This window comes from Aythya ferina (genome assembly GCF_964211825.1).
Source record: "Aythya ferina genome assembly, chromosome: 8".
In the NCBI taxonomy this organism is placed as follows: Eukaryota; Metazoa; Chordata; class Aves; order Anseriformes; family Anatidae; genus Aythya; species Aythya ferina.
The window spans coordinates 3,273,252-3,291,843 of NC_140304.1; the positions used below are offsets into that span (position 1 = coordinate 3,273,252).

General features: G+C 39.4%; 1 protein-coding gene across 2 annotated transcripts in view; it reads left to right on the top strand.

The window, feature by feature from the left end:
• The window catches only part of LOC311440273 (uncharacterized protein), a 233,276-nt gene that overhangs the window by 73,794 nt on the left and 140,890 nt on the right, over nt 1–18,592 (top strand). Inside the window, exons 2-6 of one of the 2 annotated variants that reach the window (XR_014695301.1) lie at nt 1,712–1,803; nt 2,453–2,493; nt 3,730–3,795; nt 4,065–4,164; nt 5,871–6,917. Coding sequence is in view for 1 of the 2 variants with exons in the window: in XM_084526954.1 (XP_084383080.1) it covers nt 2,467–2,493; nt 3,730–3,795; nt 4,065–4,164 (193 nt within the window). In the remaining variant the exon portion in view is untranslated. Of the gene's footprint in view, nt 1–1,711; nt 1,804–2,452; nt 2,494–3,729; nt 3,796–4,064; nt 4,165–5,870; nt 6,918–18,592 lie in introns of those variants that run through there. The other variant, XM_084526954.1, reaches the window with a different exon arrangement.

The window sequence follows — 18,592 nt, forward strand, 5'->3', positions numbered from 1 at the left end:
GATTACATTCACTGCGCGATCAATCCTGTGTTTAAGGTGCTTTTTGCAATTTCTTACCTATTCTCATGGAATTGGTAACACTTACCTCTTCCAAAGTGAGGTGTTGAAAGATGGGCTTTTCTTGCTAAAATGTGTCTGGTTTAATCCCAGTGGTCTTTATAGAGCTCCCTGATCCTCATGCACCAGGTCATGGCTAGGTTGCAGCATCTAGAGAAAAGAAGACTGCAAGAAGAAACAGGTGAGCTGAACTGGCTCTATAGGATGTCTGCTCCCTGACACATCCTACAGTCAGTCTGCTCCAGACCCAAGCTAGCCAGACAAAACCAGCGCACGCATTGCCCCATGTACCCCCCTCACCTGTCGTGAGCTGTAATTTCTCTGCCCCAGGAGGGGACCTGCCAAACATTGTGGGCCCCAAAGCTCCTGGCACTGGGAGGGGGCCAGCAGCTGGGTTAGGCCGGGAAGTTAAAGCTCACTTTCAGGAGGAGAAAGGGGCCATGGATACACCCTTTCTTCTTTGTATTCTGTCTTTTTCCTTCTTGTGTGCTCCTTGCTCCCATGTGGGTGCCTGTGGTGAGTGGGAGTGAAGGGTTTGCTGTGGGGACAGCTCTTGTGTAGGGTGTGTTGGGAAGCTGTGACAAAGCTGCGTTGTTCAGACTTTCCTGTGTAACCTTTGAGAGTTTCCATGGGGACTGACTTGATGGTCTTTGTACTTCAATAACTACATGTCTGTTCTGTGGATGCCCTAAACTTTGTCTGTAATAAGACAATTAATTCTTTTGATATTTTGTGTTTTACAAGACTATTATAACTTTGCTTTTCTCATGAGTCATGAGAATGGCAATTGGTAACCCACTAATATTGCTGCCCACAAGGGTTTGTAATTTTAGAAGTAATCACTTTGTGGCTGATGTAAATTTTGTAATGAGAAATACTAGATTTATGACTGCAGGATTTCTCACAGACTGTTTTATTGCTTAGAGGAATTGCTTTCTCTGTTGGGAAAATCCATCATTAGATGTCTGCCTGAAATGTTTTGTGGAACGTTTATGCTTGGAGAATGCTAATGCAATCATTGAAACAATAATGATGATTTGAGATAGTATAATTGTTCCCCTTTACTTCACTCCAGACACTGAATGAGCTGCCAGTCAAGTTAGATGCAGGTTCATAAGGGGACTTTATGGCCAGAACGTGAACAATTGCTATGTCTGGTCTTTGGGTTCTTGGTCCACCTCATAGACTCATTCCTCGTTCCTGAAATAGGCACCTGGTTTCTGCACGTAGAGGCTGAGAAGAGTTGAATGGAAGAGTGCAAGATATAATGCTTCTGCCACTGTGATAATAACTGATTTTGAAGACAAACTTTACTGCTGTATTTTTATGTGGAACTTACCGAAATAATGTTTTAAGCACACCTGTGGGGCTGACTGCCTTAAGCAAAATGTAGGAGGGAGAAGATCCTAATGAAGGGTAGGCCTTGGAAAGATGTGAATTTCTCACATTCCTGGGGTTGAAATGTTTCTGGGCACGTCTGCTCTATGTGGAATTTCTGGGGTCTACTTACCTTTTGTGATGAAAATTTTGGCATCTTGGGTTAGTTGATGTGTGTTTTGAGGCTTAGAGTTATGGCTTGAAATATGAAATGTGGGTACCTAATGCCTATATCTGTTGTGTATGTGTGTGGCTGACTATGGCATGTGCTTTCCAGTGATTTTGAACAAGTTTCTGCTGCATGATGATGCTGGGTTGTGGGCACTACTTCGAGACATTGGAGATCCTCACACTGGCTCCAAGCAAGAGGTAAGTCAGCATGGCAGAACAGTGCTTGGTTTACTCAACCCTTCACATTAATCCCATGTAATGATGTACTAATACGTTGGCCTGAGAGTATTAGATGATAACTGTGTGAACACCACAGTTATTGCAGCTAAAAACAAAATCGTTCTGTATGTTTTTTTTTCTTCTGTTTATTTTTATTTTATTATTATTATTATTTTTTCCACCGGGAGCCCAGTATGTATATGCTTTTGCATTTAAGTGAAGATAACTTAGGATTTGTATTTAATTTAATATAAATCTGTCAGCTCAGTGCCAATAGCGTATCTCAGCAGAGAAAATTGCTGCAGTCAGCAAGGTCTTTGCTTCATGGTTCTATGTCTATAAAAAGAAACATAATGAGAGTGCGATCTTAGAAACATCATGCTTTGAAGCATCAACATATAACCTCTGGTGCTGGAATTTCTCTAAAATGTTTTTCCTACTTGTACTGCAGTGGTGCTCCTCTAATCATCTACCTAGTCCTTTTGCGTGCTGCCATATCTAGTTTTGGCCCAATACCTGCACTGAAATACAGGACTGAAGCCCTTGTGTCACTTCTCTGCTTTCATCAAGTTGCATTGTTGTGTGGATTAACATTTCTTTTTCATTTGCTACCTCCTGTGTGCAACAGGTGTATGTGGAAATATGTTACTGGAGAATCACCTGTGTGAGGTATTGGAGTTTTAAATCTTTGTCTGATTTGGCATATTTTTGCTTTTCAATGTAATTCATTTCTGTGCTGCTGATCCTATTCTTTATTGAAACAGCACATTTCTGCATGATTCAAGTTCGTTTCTGGAAACCAGTTTCAATAACTTTCATTTATTTAAACTATTAAAATAGTTTAAACTATGGAGAACAGTACTACTCTCGCTTCCTATTCAAATTGCTGCTCTAGCCATTGAAATAAGCTTGAAATAAAGTATCTTGAGTTCTGCTTGACCTGATTCAATGTAACTGTTAAAAAGTAGAATTACGGAAAAGATAAAGTCAGATGCATTCCCTATTTGGCTCAAGCTATTGAAATGGGAATGACATGAGTTTGCACAGCTATTAATATGTTATTAATCCTGGATATATTATATATTGCTTTTAAGTCTTATCTGAAGGACTGGATATTCTTTTGTAACGTGTTCTTTTCCTTTTTCCATCCTCTGACATTTTGTAGATGAGCTATTGCTCAATATGTAAAGTCTAAATGGCTGCTCTTATTCGATCAAGTACCATGTTATTGAATGTGCTACAAAGAGGCTATATCCTCTGCACATTAAGTTTTGAGTCTGGTGCTTATTACAGAATCCAGACTTTTCAGATGCTAAATATGTACTATATTTTGCAAGCTAAAAATTGCAGACTCCTGACAGTTTTGGGCTGCTGAAACTGTAAATGACTCTTACGTCCATCTCTCTCCTGCCCATATGGTTTCCAATGTTGGGCCCCATTTCTTTGTGATGCTAAATATTGCCATGGCTCCACGTGGCTAGAAAGCAGTAATACCATTACATTCCTGGTTTTCTGAACAGGGGCTCTTTTTATTTTGACTGTTGTGCAATATCCTTGCAGAAAGAAAAATAAATATATAGTTCTTAATGTCGTGATGGCTTATTTTATCTCTTATTTGCTGTAGAAACCTTCCCTTATTTTTAATTTGCTAAGGTGTGCTTGACCTTATTGTTGCTTAAGATTAGTTCCACCTTCCTTTCTCTGTAGGTAGGTTTTCAGGTACACGAAGGGCAGTTCCTAAATCATCTACGTGAGCAATAATTTCTGTGACAGATATACTGTGTTCATCAGTGAGATTGAATGCTTTCAATTTAGGGAAAGAAAAAATAAAAATGCTCCTACTAGGAACAATGTCAAATCTAATCTAATCTAAATGGTACATTAAAAAACTTGTATGTCTCCTAGAGTTCTTGTCTACAAATGAAAATACAGAGGCTCCCTTTGATGTTGTGCAGATGCTCTCTCCCAGAGGCAAGTATTGAAAAGGCTCACTTGTTTCACGAGGGTTGTGGAGGCAGGAAGGCCACCGGTGAGTTCAGCCTTATGCTTCCTCTTGGCAGTGGCAGCTGCTGGCTCTACAGGAGCCAAAGGATGAGTTTGGGCAGGAGAAAGGCTTTATCCAGCTCAGAAGAGCCGTTGGGACAGTCTCCTGGGGGCACTTTCAAGGTATAAGCTGAATCAGTTAAGACCGTTTTTATTCCCCAAACCAAGAGCGCTTTTCTATCTGCTCCTCTTCCCAGGACAGATGGCACGTGTGCATGCGTAAGGCTCTGGAACAGCACTGCTGGTGTGAGGAAAGTGAAGAAAACCAAACTGAGCTCATGCTGATGCTCAGACAAGGTGAGCTGCTCCATAGCTGCTATTGCTCACTTTTTAGAAGACGTTCAGAACAGTTTGACTCTGTGGCCCAGTGCCATATCATGTGGGGATGCCTGAGTTAGCTCAGAAAGGGTTGCTTTCACTGTTGTAATTTTCAGTCTTTTTAGTGTAATACTATGCTTACATTGATACATGGTACTTCTCCTCGTATCATCATATGAAATATTTGGCTTCAAAACATAAGTTCTTTTAAAAACTAGCTCCTGTATGAGACAGGTGAGATGGTCAGAAACATTCTTTCTGCACTACCCCCAAACCAAACATCCTGTGAAGGGTAGGGAAACTGCCCTCCAGCATGCTATACTCTGAGGGTTATGGCATTTGCAGAGAGTGTGGTGTATTAAATACACCCCTGAATCAATGTATTCAGGTCCCTCTTGAACCATCCTGGCACTGCTTTCTGTGAGGGGCTGTCAGGTGGTGTGAGTGAAGGAGGAAAAACCAAGCAACAGTCTTGTTACTTCTGTTGCTTAATCCAAAATGATGACCATTACTAAACAGTGAGTACTGAGTATTAAAAAGATGCATCACACTTAACTGCAGTATCTCCTCACCTCCATGTAACTATGGAGTTGAAGAATGTTTGTTCATTTCTCCTCAAGATAATCTTGTAAGATTTTGCACAGAAACCAAATAATTAAATCCTCCTGTCTTCTCTTCAGAATACTTGCACCCCACCCTGCCCCTTCCTTTTAATTTATTCTCTTTCTGAGTTACACATTTGCGTTGACAGGCTGCTGATGAGAACTTTATTTCCATGGTCTAGTCAAAGTGAGGTAATTAAAAATATCTACTCCTGTTTTTCTGCATCCAGTTCAGCAAAACACTGGCAGCAGAGGTAATGCCTAGTACTTCACCCAATCCAGTGTTCAACTTGCCATTCATCAAGGTTGCTAATAATCAGGGAGCTCACTTGTAGAAGGAGGAAGGTATTGATTGTCATTAAAATGTTGGATTGTGTCTCAAGAAATCTGGGTTTTGCTCCTCACTGTTATAGCACATCAGTGGCTTTGGATGAATAAAATTATTTCTAGGCTGCATCAGATACATGACATGTACCAGAGGCCTAGGCTGTTTAAGTAGATGAGTTTTCTGAAATAAGGAACATCAAAAAAGTTAGTGGGGTGCTCCCCTCCCAACAAAATCAAACATTTTACTTTAGCAGCAATGCAGACACTAGTAACAGATGTGAATGCTGGGATTATTTGTAGAAAGAGGTCAGGATGAGTGAGCCTCCCACTTTCATTTTCTTAAAAATATTTAAAATGTGATCATCATACAAATTATATTGTTTAAAAAAGTTTATCAAGAACAGTTGTCACTTTTTTATTTCTATTTGTGTAGGTTATTCTTCATAAAATTGGCTGCATATCTACCTATGTGAGCTTTCCCGAGAAAACAGGACAGATGTAAATTCACCATTAGGTTGTTGCTTTTCCATCAACTTTTGTGGCTTCTGCATATGTGGGGAAAAACAGCTTAAGCTACATTTCACTTTATATACCAACATGAAATAACTATAGAAAAACATGTTACAATGCTAAATTTGCACATGTTATTTCATCTGGAATCTGGTTGAAAATGATAATAATAATTATACATAAACACAAAAAAGGGTGATTTAAAATAATAATTAAGACTACCTTTTTTTTTTTTCCTCCCCATAGGATCACCATTTGTTTGGAAACCATTAATGTCTCAAACCTCAGAGCATTGCTTATGGGTTTGGTTGGTATTTTGCTTTCCATGTCTTGTTACAGAGAGGACTCCAGCCACATGCCCAAGGTTGTGTGAGGACTGCAGAGCAGGTTTAGGGAATGGAGATCTGACCTCTTGGTCTAAGCCAGGCCATCCCTCCTCCTTTTGATACTGTGTATAACAGAAAAGGAGCTGTATCTGCCTATTGGTTAAGATGTTTTCAGTAATCTTCACAACTGAAATGCATACCTATTTTGCTATCAACCACCTCAACCCTTTGCCAAGAGGATTTTGTTTTTGTTCATTGCTGCCCAGTGGGAGAGCAGAGTAATGTGGGGGCGAAGTGGGACATGAATTCACAAATTTGGCCTGAAGAAGTTGTGTTTCTTGATGCACAGGTGCTAACATTTCTTGTCCTTTTTCCAACTTGCTCGTCTCCATCTCCTTTCCCACACTCTCCACCAGACTTATGAAGGAGGCTGGACAGTGGAGGTCGTTAGCATCTCAGCCACATTTCTCAAAGGCAGCAGTAGAAATGATCTAATGCTGACTCTGTTTAAGGCTAAATTGTGCATATTTATCCTCAGCTGAAAAGGATCATTAGATTATGCCCCATGCTCATATGAAATCGATAGTAACATGTGCAATGAGCCTGTCCTCTCTTTTATGACATTACAGAATCAAGTATTTTACTCATAAATAGGGCAAGATATGAGGCAGAGTGCATACTTCCTTGAGCTGGGAGACATGCACCATAAATCAGGATATGTGCGCATAATTACAAGATACCAGAACAAGTCCCAAGGGTATTTTTAGCATTGTAAAATGTTAGATAGACCTGCTTTCTTGCAGAACATTATCCTCCTCATTTCTCCACTCCTAGATACCAGGCAGTTTTGTTGGCCAGATTACTTGACACGGGAGCAGCGTGATAGATTACAATTGCAAGAATATACTGTGTTTAATTGTACAATCAGAGTTTAAAACTTCTGATTAAATTGTGCAAAGCTTCCAAACTAATTGTCTGAAAATGTCTTCAGGGCTGAACACTCAGCAAACATTTGGATCTGAAAATCAAAGGCCTGGCTTTTCTACTGGCATGGAGTATTTTGAGCAGGTAGCCTGACCTGGGTGAATGAGTGGCTGTGGGAAACAAAGAATAGTCATTGCTATAGTTGAATATCTGTATTCTTAAGAAGTGTTTCGACATTAGAAATTCATTTTTTGTACATGAAGTGTTTGGAAAGATTTGACAGGAGAGAGGAAGGACATGTTCTGAGTTTAAATATTTATCTTTATTATTTTGTTAATTCATGTGTGAACATGAACTTGTTGGTAATCATACCTCATATGTTCTTAAGGCCAATTCCTTTCTGATCTCTGTTCTCAGGACAGCCTTAGCATCACTGTATTTTGGAGAGATGCCAGGGTTCTCCATGCACTTTGTCCTTGTGACAACACTGAGTGTTAGCTCTACCTTTTGGGCTGCCACTGTTGAGGATCAGCTTGATGAAAGCCGTAAGTGAATGCCCAGTGCTCAGGTTCAACAAGTGCCACAGGCTGTGTGACACAAGCAGCATCTTGGGCAGAGTTCTCATTTTGATGCATGTAAAACAATGAAAAATAAACAAAAAGGAGAGAAAGGGAAGGAGCTGAGATGGATAGCAAGGTCCTATGTGTTTGTACTGGCTGCCTGGGTTGCCATGCCTGAGAGGGCAGGAAGGAGGAGGGTGGAAAACAAACCAATGCTAATATGAAAAAGGGTGAGATCTACCTCAACTGGAGGGAGAGTTGTGCTCTTTTTCTTGTAAGGGAGCCATCTGTACAGCCCAGGAATGTGTATTCCCCATTGCTGCAGTGTTCGGGCTTAGGTGTGTAGTTCTTAGAGCATTTACATTATTTTTGCTCCTAAGAGCAGATCTTAAAACCTGCACTTTAGTCAACACTGAAGCTTACATCAAAACAGAAGGGAATTTTTTTTCTTCATTGCGTGGTGCTGAATTTCTAAAAAACCAAAAACAACAACACAACCAACCAACCAAGATCAAACAAACAACAAGAAAACAAAACCCAACCAACCACCACCATCAAAAAATACCAAACAAACATTAACAAATCCAGATTCAGTTCTTCCTCACTTGTTTAACGGTTACAAGCCCTGTGCATTTGCACAAAGCAAAGACAGGATTCTTAGAAGACCCAAACAGTGGTTATTCCACACAATTTTTTAAGAGATTAACAAGCTTCCTTGAGTTCTCTTATGTGTCATTCCCATTTCAGTGTGCAAAGGAGCACCTTGGAGAGCAAGGTGCCTTCAGATTGGCACAGCCAGATGTGGTAGGAGGGGATGGGAGAAACAGAGTCACTGAGCTGTCTTCTCTTTCCTCGGGGATGATAGGAGAGGGACAATTGAGATAATAGGTATAAAAAAAATCGTTTCATCTCCTTCCAGAAGAGAATCTTTACAAAAATGCTGGCTTGCTCTTACAGTGAAACTCTCCACTGCTACTGCAGCTCCTGTAATCTCAAGTTTTTAAGTATGAATTAGTTGTCATCCTTTTTTGTCATCTTATTGTTCTGAAGATGCAAATACAAATGCCTTTTAATGTGTTTCTAAAGTTCAAAAAGAACAACCTCTGCACTGGTTTGATTATTTGAAAGCCTCTTACTCTGGTATACTTCTACTTTGTGGAGCAACTAGCTGTCATTTAGCTCAATTTAACCAACTTACTCATATAAATTAATTGCAGAATAAACCACAGGCAAGCTTCAGGTTTCTCACAAAGCTGTTTTCCTCATTTCTTCATTTACTGCAAGAGAATAATAGAATATAATATAATTCTATAATAGAATTTCCCAAATATTCTGAAAATATATCTATTTTAATTGAAAATTTCATGATTTAATTCATTCTTGGCATTTTATGTTGTCCTCAAATCAATTGTTATATTGGTCTTCACTTTTTATTTGAGCTGTGTGGGGACATTCTCATGTCTTAAAATTGTGAGACTATTCACAATGCCTAAACATTTACACATACTGGTTAAATGGTGTGGCTGGAACCAGTAGTTCTATGGATGTTTAGCAGATATCTTTAATCACAAATCTAATAGATGAAAGTAAAGTCAACTTCATGATATGCTGTGTGCTGCTAGAGATGGCTGGGTGATTTTTATTTTATTTTTTTTTTTCTGGCTTTGTAACCTATTTGTAACATACCATAAAATATTTTTAGATAAGAGGTGCTGCACAAACCAATGAGAATATTAGCAATATGTGTTCCTAAAACAGACTTTGTCCACCATGTAAAAATAAGTGCAAAGAAAATACTTCGTGAAGATATTAAACATTTAACAGACTTAAAAATAGTTATTTTAATAACTGAGTAGCTCATTTCACTAAACAAAGAGGCTTTTGGAAGATTTTAATTATTTTGTTTTATGCAATGGTAATATTCTTCAGATTTTTCACGTATGCTGATAATAACATCAAAGCAATTAAAAATTAACTTTATGAAGAGAACTTTCTAACAAATCTGGCTCTTGTTTTTTTATGTGCAGAATCATTGTTTGACCCATATCTGCCTTTTAATTTTATGGTCCCATCTAGGTACAGTAGTGAGTTAAATCATATTAAGCCCTACTGACTTTGAGAAGAGCATATGGTTTTCAGCAGCAGTCCAGGGTTTCTGGACTTCTCATTATGTGGATAGTCTTCCAGGGTTCCTAGAGTTTGAGTCCTGTGCATCTCAGAGTTATCTTATCTGTGAGCAGGTGATACCAAAATGTTCATATCACTGTGACTAATTTCTGGGAGCCTGAAGTATCTCACTTTGGCAGTGCAGAAGTACTGGGTCTATGACTTTTGAATCCATCTACCTGAGCAGGTCTGTTTTTCACGTTTAAATGTATGCTTAGAGTAATAAAATGTATGTATCGAAGGAAGATGGTATTTTTTCCAGTTTTATATTACTGTTATTTATTTCAAAGAATGTAATTCAGGCTTGTTCTTACCAGGCAAATTGTAGCAGTGAGAAATTTTACATTAGTCCTAAAGTAGATGTTGAAAATAAGGGCAAGGGTTTTAAAGTTTTAATATGCATTTTGCAACAATCAGTATTTTCTATTTTGAGGGGATTAATGAAACTCTTTAAAGCTGTGGTTTGTGATGGCCTGCAGCATATTACCGAGGGCTCATTATCTTGTCAAAGCCCGTAAAATACAGACCCTGCAGGAGTGATGCTGATACTCAGTGCATTGGTATGGAGTCAGTCTTTTTGCATGGTGCTAGAAGGAAAAATGCTGCAATAAATACAGATGGAGAGGAAAATGCAGGACACTGTGAGACTCTACCAGCAGTGCTGGTTCTAAATTTGTTTTGGAGAAATTAGATTTGTTGCTCTTCAGTTTTCCTCCTGAAAACTCTCTTGTGACTTTATTGTCAGCTGAAGTGTTTATTGACTGAGAAGTGCTTGCATTTTCATGATGGATATGGCGATCCTGGTAAACACTTTGGGGCATTCGTGATGCAATATGCTGTGTAAGTGTTTGTGTCACTTTATGATGGAGTGGGCAGACACTTATTTAAATAAAAAGTAGAATAGAAAGCCCACAGTTTCAACAGCCATTAGCTTCATTAAAGCTAGTATAAAGATAAGAGTTAAATGATCTGTGGATATATACAAATGTCTTAAAGTAGAAAAGTAACACCGAATCCAATGCCATTATTGCTGGGACAAGTGCCAGTGTTCTCATTATTTTTAATGACTTCCAAACTGAGCCCTTAGTGACTGATGAGGTAAGCAATTTCAGATGGGAAACATGATATCCTCAGTGCTGAAAGGTGCCAAGCACCCTCAGTTGTTAGGGAGCCTGGCCAAGCTCAGGATGCTCTGAGGCTGCAGACAAACTGTAGGTTTAAGCCTGCCATGGCTGTATTTTAGGAAGGGGGAAGGATACATATTACATGGTGCAGTGCAGGAAAGCTGCATAGTGCAGCTCATGCAGTGATGAAATGTCTGTTTTGGAAGTTAAAATTACTGGACTGATGATCCTGTGATAGCAGACAAACTCACAAATCTGTCAGATTTAAAGCAAACGTTTAAAGTAATATATATATATATATATATATTTAGTGCAGTAGATTAAATGGTGGAGCTCTCTACCACAAGTGATACTTGGGAAGCCAGAAATATAAAGAGCTTGCAAAGGTATTAGATAAATTCATGGAAGATTGGTTGAATGATGGCTATTAAAGCTGACAGCTGACATGCGGCCCTCAGCTCAGGAAACCCATAAATCACTAGTTGCTCAAATCTGGTGAAATAAAGCAGAAGAAAGCTCCTGCTCTGCATTTCATCACGGTCCCTGGACCTCTGTTACTGACCACCGTGGAGGCAGGTCACTGTGTCAGCCTCCCCACGGAGCCAGTGCTGCACAGCTGCTCCTTCTCCCAGAGATTATTTGCAGGGTCAAACTTAGAGGTGAGAAGTCGTTATCTTCTCATTTATATTTCAGCTGGGGACCCTGCACTTATCACTAATGTTGATCTCGGGCACCCTGGATGCAATTCCTCTCCTGACAGGGCCATGTTGTGGGGATGGGCTGTGGGTTCAGAGAGGTGGGATGGGTGCCACAGCCCTGTGAGCGCTGCCGGCCCCGCGGGGCTTGGAGGGCTGGGAAACCCTGCGGGCTGCTGCTTGTCCTCTTGGTAATGTGGATTTTAAGAGCACTGGTGGGAGGGATGAAAGATGCTGGGAGTGCTTGTAAAATAACTCATTTCATTTCAGTTTCTGCTCTGTGGTGGAAAAACTCCACCCAAACTGCTTTCTTGGGATGTAGATTTGAGTGTCTGCTTTGAAAGTGGGGCAGAAGAGTGTCTGTGTACAACTGGGCATCTGTCAGTGATGAAGAAAATACCATTGCTCTGCAATTGTAGGAGTAGTTTCTGCAGCTGGGACCCATGCACAGGGAGTCACAGCTAGTGAAAATGTAGGCAAGCGGTCTGCTGTGTAAATTTTCACTACTCTCAAGTATAAGTTACTCTAGACACATAGTAATACCCATAATTAAAATGCTCCCTTGAAGTAAATAATTAAATGAGGATTACAATTATAAGTCACCAAGTGACACAGGTGACAGGCTTACCTAAAGTAGGACAATTAAAGTGTAAATTAAAATTAAATTTCTCTGTGAAATTAGAATATTATGCAAGGTAATTACCTAAGAGTAATAGGTTAGGTCTGTATATTGCAAAAATAAATCCTTTTTGAGATCTCCAGAGAACAGATTTTTCTACTGTCATTCTGGTTGTGTTTTTATTTTTATTAAAAACAAACAAACAAAAATTTCCTGATGGGAACAGAAGTACCAAAATTTTCAAGGTTCTTCAGGAAAAATAATATTTCAGAGAATATTTCAGAAATTTCGTTAAATAACTTTTTTCCCCTTATCAAAGTATTTTCTAATTTTGTTTTAGTCCAGTGGAAATATTAACCCCTGTGGGAGTGTTTGCTGCTGGAGAGATGCTCTCACACCTGGGCAGGGCTTGGTTTTTACCCTGTGCAATGTCAGCAGGAGGAAGCAGCACCTTTGAGGCTTCTCCCTTGCTGTGCAAGCAAGGAACCACTCTGTTACTGGCACCTCCGTGCACACACAGGGATTATCTAGTATACAAATTGCTTAACTCATTATTTAATGTATTTTACATTAACTTATTTTTTTTCAAGTATAATTTTGAGAATTAAAAGATAAGCTTTGCTTTATCCTGTTCTAAAATATATTTCTTCTCCAGGCAAGAAGTGACCATAGATCTTGGCTGTCCCTAGATCAAGGGCTTATGAGCTATGCAAAATATTCTGTAAATGATAAAGAGTATATTTTTTCAGCATTTTAAAGTGGATCAATGTTGTAGGAAAATGTCAGTAGCACACAAAATTTGGGTTTTATATTCTAAATTCAAAAGACCCTTTCAGAACAAAATGGGTTGATTTTCAGTTATTTAAAAAAAAATTTACTTTCTAATAAAACTTATATTGAAAAACACTGGAAATTTTTCAGTTGGGGAGGGGGGGGGGGGGAAGGAATATAGTTTCAAAATAGTGAATAAACCAAGACCCAGGAAGAAGTATTCATTCTCTTTAGATGATTTTTTTAAATTGCATTTCTGGAGCTCAGAGGGAGACTTAGGATGTTAAAACAGTTCTCATGTTAACTTCAGGGCCATTACAGAAGTTTGTCTTTCTCAAGGCAGTAAGGCAGGATGTGTTATGGGTTGGAGTCAGAGTTACCATTGTGTGATAATGGCAAGGTTTAGCACGTCCTTACCTGGCTCAGTCGTCCTTCAGTATGTAAGTAGTGTAATTTAATTCACAGAATTATTTTTGTGAGTAAGAATATTCTGAATGTTTAAAGAATCTCATCGTGGCACCACAGCAGGTTACTGGCATGCAGCCTTGCTGTTCGTGGGCATTATGAGGGCTGGTCAAGCTGGGCAGTGGCACCTTGGGAAAGGCGTGCTGCTGTGGCTGCCTGGCACCTCACTAGCCCTGCTGATACTGCTTCTCACCGATCTAGAGCTATTTAGATCAGGCTTAGCATACACAACACCTGCAAGGTAATTTTTTGTTTTGTTGTTGTTTTGTTTCTATTTCGTTTCTAATTAGAAATTCTGAAATAACACTAACAACAACAAAAAATAATTTAACGAATCTGGTAATGCCTTTGATAGTTGCATGAGCCTGCTAGATCAAAGTATTAAAACACTACAATACTTTTCATATTTTATCAGATCCTTTTATGCTGCAATTTTCAATCTCTCCTAATCTCTCCTTCTTTTACCAGAACGAGAGTTTTTTCAACCTTTTACCAGATTTATTAAGATGACAAACAAGTATCTAATTTTGACAGTTTTGTTACTCTCAATTCAGAGAAAACAAACAAACAAAAAACAAACAAAACAAACAAACAAAAAAAAGCCACCAAACTTTATTTCTAATCTTTGAATATGAAGTCCTAAAGCCTGGAACAGTTTACATCACTTCAGATACTGTACTCCATTTAGTAAAATATTTAGTGCTATTATGGTAGTGTAAACCATTAGACCGCAATTATCTAACACAGCACAGAGACTAATAGTTCTGCTGGAACACAGTGGTGATGCACAATTGCCCTATTAAGATGGGAAGTCTTCAAGCACTGAGGTTATTAAAAAAAATTAATCACTGTTACAGTCTTGATTTTGTTGGATTGTAATAAAAACACCTTATTTATGGATATAACTACTACTGTGTCAACTTCTAAAGAAGTGCTAAAAAAAAAATCTTAATAGGGATTCTTCAGATTATGATTACTGTGGTCTTTTGCCTTATTGCAGCTGGGAATTCAGAACTTCATCTGTACTCTCCAGAAAGTCTTACTTGGGCTGGTTGTACTGAGGAGAGTTTTCAGGAATTAAATAGGACTGTTTTCACAGGTGCTTATGAGAGTAGAGATTTAAAGTATGCGAACAATGTTAAGTTACTGCTGTCTAAATATTCTTTTATCCAGATTACCCAAATGTACAACCAATATATTCACAAAATTTTGAAGACAAGTGTAAATGAAAGGTGGAAGGAAATATTTTCTCTTTTTCTACATTGTTTAGCTTTTAAAGCATTTAATAAGAGAGTTTGTACACACACCTTTTTTCCAGCAACAGGGGAATAAGAAACATTTTTAAAATAAAAAGTAGTCTGTTTAAAAAATAATAATAATAAAAAAAACGAGATCAGGCACTTAGGAGTTGCATTAACACTGGTAATAACATCTAAGTAGCAAAAAAGAAAACTGATTTCTTTTCAAATTGCTGGCATTCCTCTACACTTGTGCACACGAGTGTCAGTAGCATATCTGTTTATGCTTAAAATAGAGAGGCAAATGCAAAAACAACTGAACTAGTCAGCACTGAGCTGATTGTTGGGGACTGAAAGCTGCAGTTTTTTGAAGATAATTCTGTAACAATCCATACACTGAAAAACAAAACAGAAAAAATCACTCTCCGCTGACATGTTTATTTTAGAAGCTCATAGAAAAGTTTGGGATTAATTTCTGAGGATGGAAAGAGGCTGAGTTTTGGGCTGATAGTTGTTTGTGTGTAGTTCAAAATTAAAATGGGTTGTGAGTTTTGCCTATGGTGATTCTCAAATTGTCCTGTGCTTGGGCAGGTTTTGGAGGGGTGAGGAAGGCACAGCTGTGGCCTGATCCAGGCTGGGTGTGTGACCAGTGAGGCTGAGATCCTGTGGGCACCGTGCTGTGGGAATCTGCCTTGTGGAGGGGTCTGTGCAGGGTAAGAGAACCAGAGATCGGAGGAAATGTGGAAGCAGAGAGGTTGAAGGAGTACAATGAGCAGAAAAAAGAGGGCATATGAGATACATGCAGAGACAGCAATGATTCTCGTGCTGAGTGATTCCCATCACTTTTGTCATGAGTGGTGATGGAGAAAACTCTTACTTTTGATGGCTATTGGGTGTAGTTAGACAGTGCTGACTGTGGTAGGTGACTCCTTCTGTTTCTTAGTTTGGCTGACTTGTCTCTCACATTGAAAAGTAGTTTTGTCAGTGAAAGTAAACGCACGTTGAATAAACATTGTTTAACTTGCCTTCTCCGAAATGCATGCAAAACATAGAGAATGTAAATTGTCTGCATCTGCCATTAACCCCACACCTTACTTTATGATAAAATTATGTTCTTGATTAATATTTAATAAGAATTTAAAAATGTGTGGGCATAACTATTAAAATGCTGTCTTAATGAGAAAATGATGCATTTACATCCAGAATTAACAAATACAACTCGGGGGTAGGAGGTATTGCTTTAGAGAAATGATACGAGTTAAATAAGGTACTTGAAATTAGCACATTAAAATGTCTTTTATGTTATAAATTCTTTCAATTATCTGTCAGCTTGATAGTGGTATATAAGGAGCTAGTTTGTATGAGCTATGGCATACAAGGGAACTGGGCCCTATTTGAAGGATGCTCTGGCACGGATGTATCTGGTGTAATGCAGAAATGACCACGGACCTCTGTCAGGCAGGGTCGCTGCTCAGTCCCTGTGCCTGAGGCAAAGACCAGCAGCTGGCAGTGACCAGCAGCTGGCAGCATCCACCTGTGGGCTCAGGCCTAGCTGACTGCTGTAGAAGACAACCCAGCGGCTGCTCACCTGCCCAAGTAATGCTACTGTATTAGTGCCGGCAGGGGATTCTTGGTTCTGCACATCATGCAAAGTCGGGAAGAAAATTGTAACTGGAAATATGGAATGGTGGCATTGAAAGAATCTGCTATAAAGGCTGGAAAAGCTTCAGCCTGTTCCTCCACGAATTCTGTTTAAGAAATCCCAGGCAGAATTCATCCGTGAACACAATACACAGATGTTAATATTTTCTGTGTTTTTTATAGGCAAGTTGGACATTATCCACCCCACTCCTTGGCCTCTTATTTGGCATACTTCCTAACAAGATTTACCTGTCCTTGTGCAATTACCTTTTACCCAGATAATCTGGAAGAAATCCTGTATAAAATACTATAAGTTTTATATTAGCAAATGAATGGAAAGGAGCATGACTTAAGAAGTGATGGGCTTGATTCAGAAAATACTTGAGGGTGCAACACAGGCTACGTGGACTATTTGCTTAAACATGTGCTCATTGCTGATGTGCCCTTAGACAAGCCTGCAAAGAGACTGCAAAAGAAAGGCTAAAATGGATGAGTGTTGTAGGCAAAGAAGAACAAACAGGGACAGCACACTAAGTCTACTGTCAGAAACTACATATGAACAGTATTTAATAACACAACAGATACTTTTTTAATATATGTTTCCCATATTATTTTCATCCTGATAAGTTGCCCCTGGTGGAACTGGCAATTTAACTCCATTTTTAAAAGGAAGTGTCCTATTTGATCATTATGTTCTTTCTTTCCCTAAATATTAGGATTTTTCAAAACCATGGAGAATTATAAACTGATGAGGGATACTGTTTTTACAACCCCATTTCCCTTTGGCTTTTTGCTCACGTCTGGTCCAGCCTTTTTAGGGCAAATCTGGTTCCTTTCCTCTACAATACCAAAGCACTGATAACAACTTTATTTTAAGTGAAGTTTGGACTGAATCTGTACTTTGGCAAGTGGCTCTAGCTGTCTGTGCCTTGGCTTCTGCTGAATCCTCTGGCTGCTGTCCACAGTAGCTGTTGCTGGATTTTGAAGCTCTTTTCTTAACTGGCCTGTTACATTTTGCTGCTTAAAATGAAGCCTGGCTTTGAACACTGGGCTTTCTGAAGCTTGATCTTTTGGAAATTGTGGCACTTTTACAGGTTTGTATTCTTTTGTTTTTGCCTGGTTTCTAGTGTAATAAGGCAGCTACAACCTTGCTGTTTGCCCAGTGTCAGTGTCTCCAGGTCCCTCTAAATTACTACTGGGTGCCTTGCTGCATTTCAAGCCCTGTTGATGTGGGACAGAGCCTCAAAGAAGCTGGCTACCCATGTGTGCTTTGCTGGTGTCTTGTACTCGCACAGCTAATCTTAGCTCTGCTCTTGACTCCAGCCTAACGTTGATAGCTAGGATATTTTTTTTAGGAACCTTAACTTGTTTTTTCTCAAATACCAGCTGTCAGAAGCTCACATAGGTTTCATGAAACAGGTGCAGTTTTTGAACCGATTTAAATGAATAAGGGAGAGACATTTGGTAAATATTAATTGGCAGGCGTTCTGAGCAAGGACAGCAGACAAAATGGAAAACGCATGAGTTTGGGAGTGCCTGGCAATTATTTTTTTTTTTTTAAATGTTTTTAAGAGAGAGAAACATTTGATTCTGCTTCTGTGGAGCCCTTCGTGAGGCTGTATCCTTTTGCCTCATTAGGTGGACCAGCATGTTTTTTAACTGTCTGTGTAGCACCTCAGTCATGCTCTCTCCCTCTCATCAGCATCGTTCTCATTCTTGGTTCCTTCTTGTGCTTTCTAATATTTGAAAGAAGTAAAAACATGGGAAATAAATGTGGGGATTTTTTCCCCAAATAATGTATGTTGCACAAAGATTACCTGAGAATTACTGAATGTGACTGGAATGTGAGTCCCAGACCGTTTTAAATGCTATCTTGGCTTTGGGAACTGTATTGCAGAGTTTCCCAGCATACAGACCTGCCTTACAACAGCTACTTGTAGGTGGAATTTCACAGGTGGAAGGTGGAGTAAGGAAAGCTTCCCTTTGTTCTCTGATCCTGAAGACTTAAAAATATTGTGTCTGGGTGAGGAAAAAAAAAAAAAGGAGAAATGTTATTTTTACTACCTGGTGCATTAATACACATTTTTCAGGATCTTTGACATGGGAAAGAAGAACTCCTTGTGCCCTGATGAGAAGGAGAAGGATTGCATCAGTCTCTTTCCCTTGTGGCTTTTCTTCATTTGCTGACTAAATCCTCTGGTATTTGTGTGCTCAGAGCTTCAGGCAGGGCACTTGAGCACAACGTGCCTGCTTTGGGGAGCGGGAGGAGCAGCGTGCTGCTAACAAGCCTCCTTGAGGTGGAGAGCCCGGGAAGAAGCAGAGCCGCGTGTCTGCCTTTGCTTGTGCAGCTGGACACCAAGGTAACCTGCACGGGGTTGCTGCAAGAGAGGCGCAGCAGTGTCATGTAGCTCTTGGAGTTCAAGAAAAACAATGAAAGAC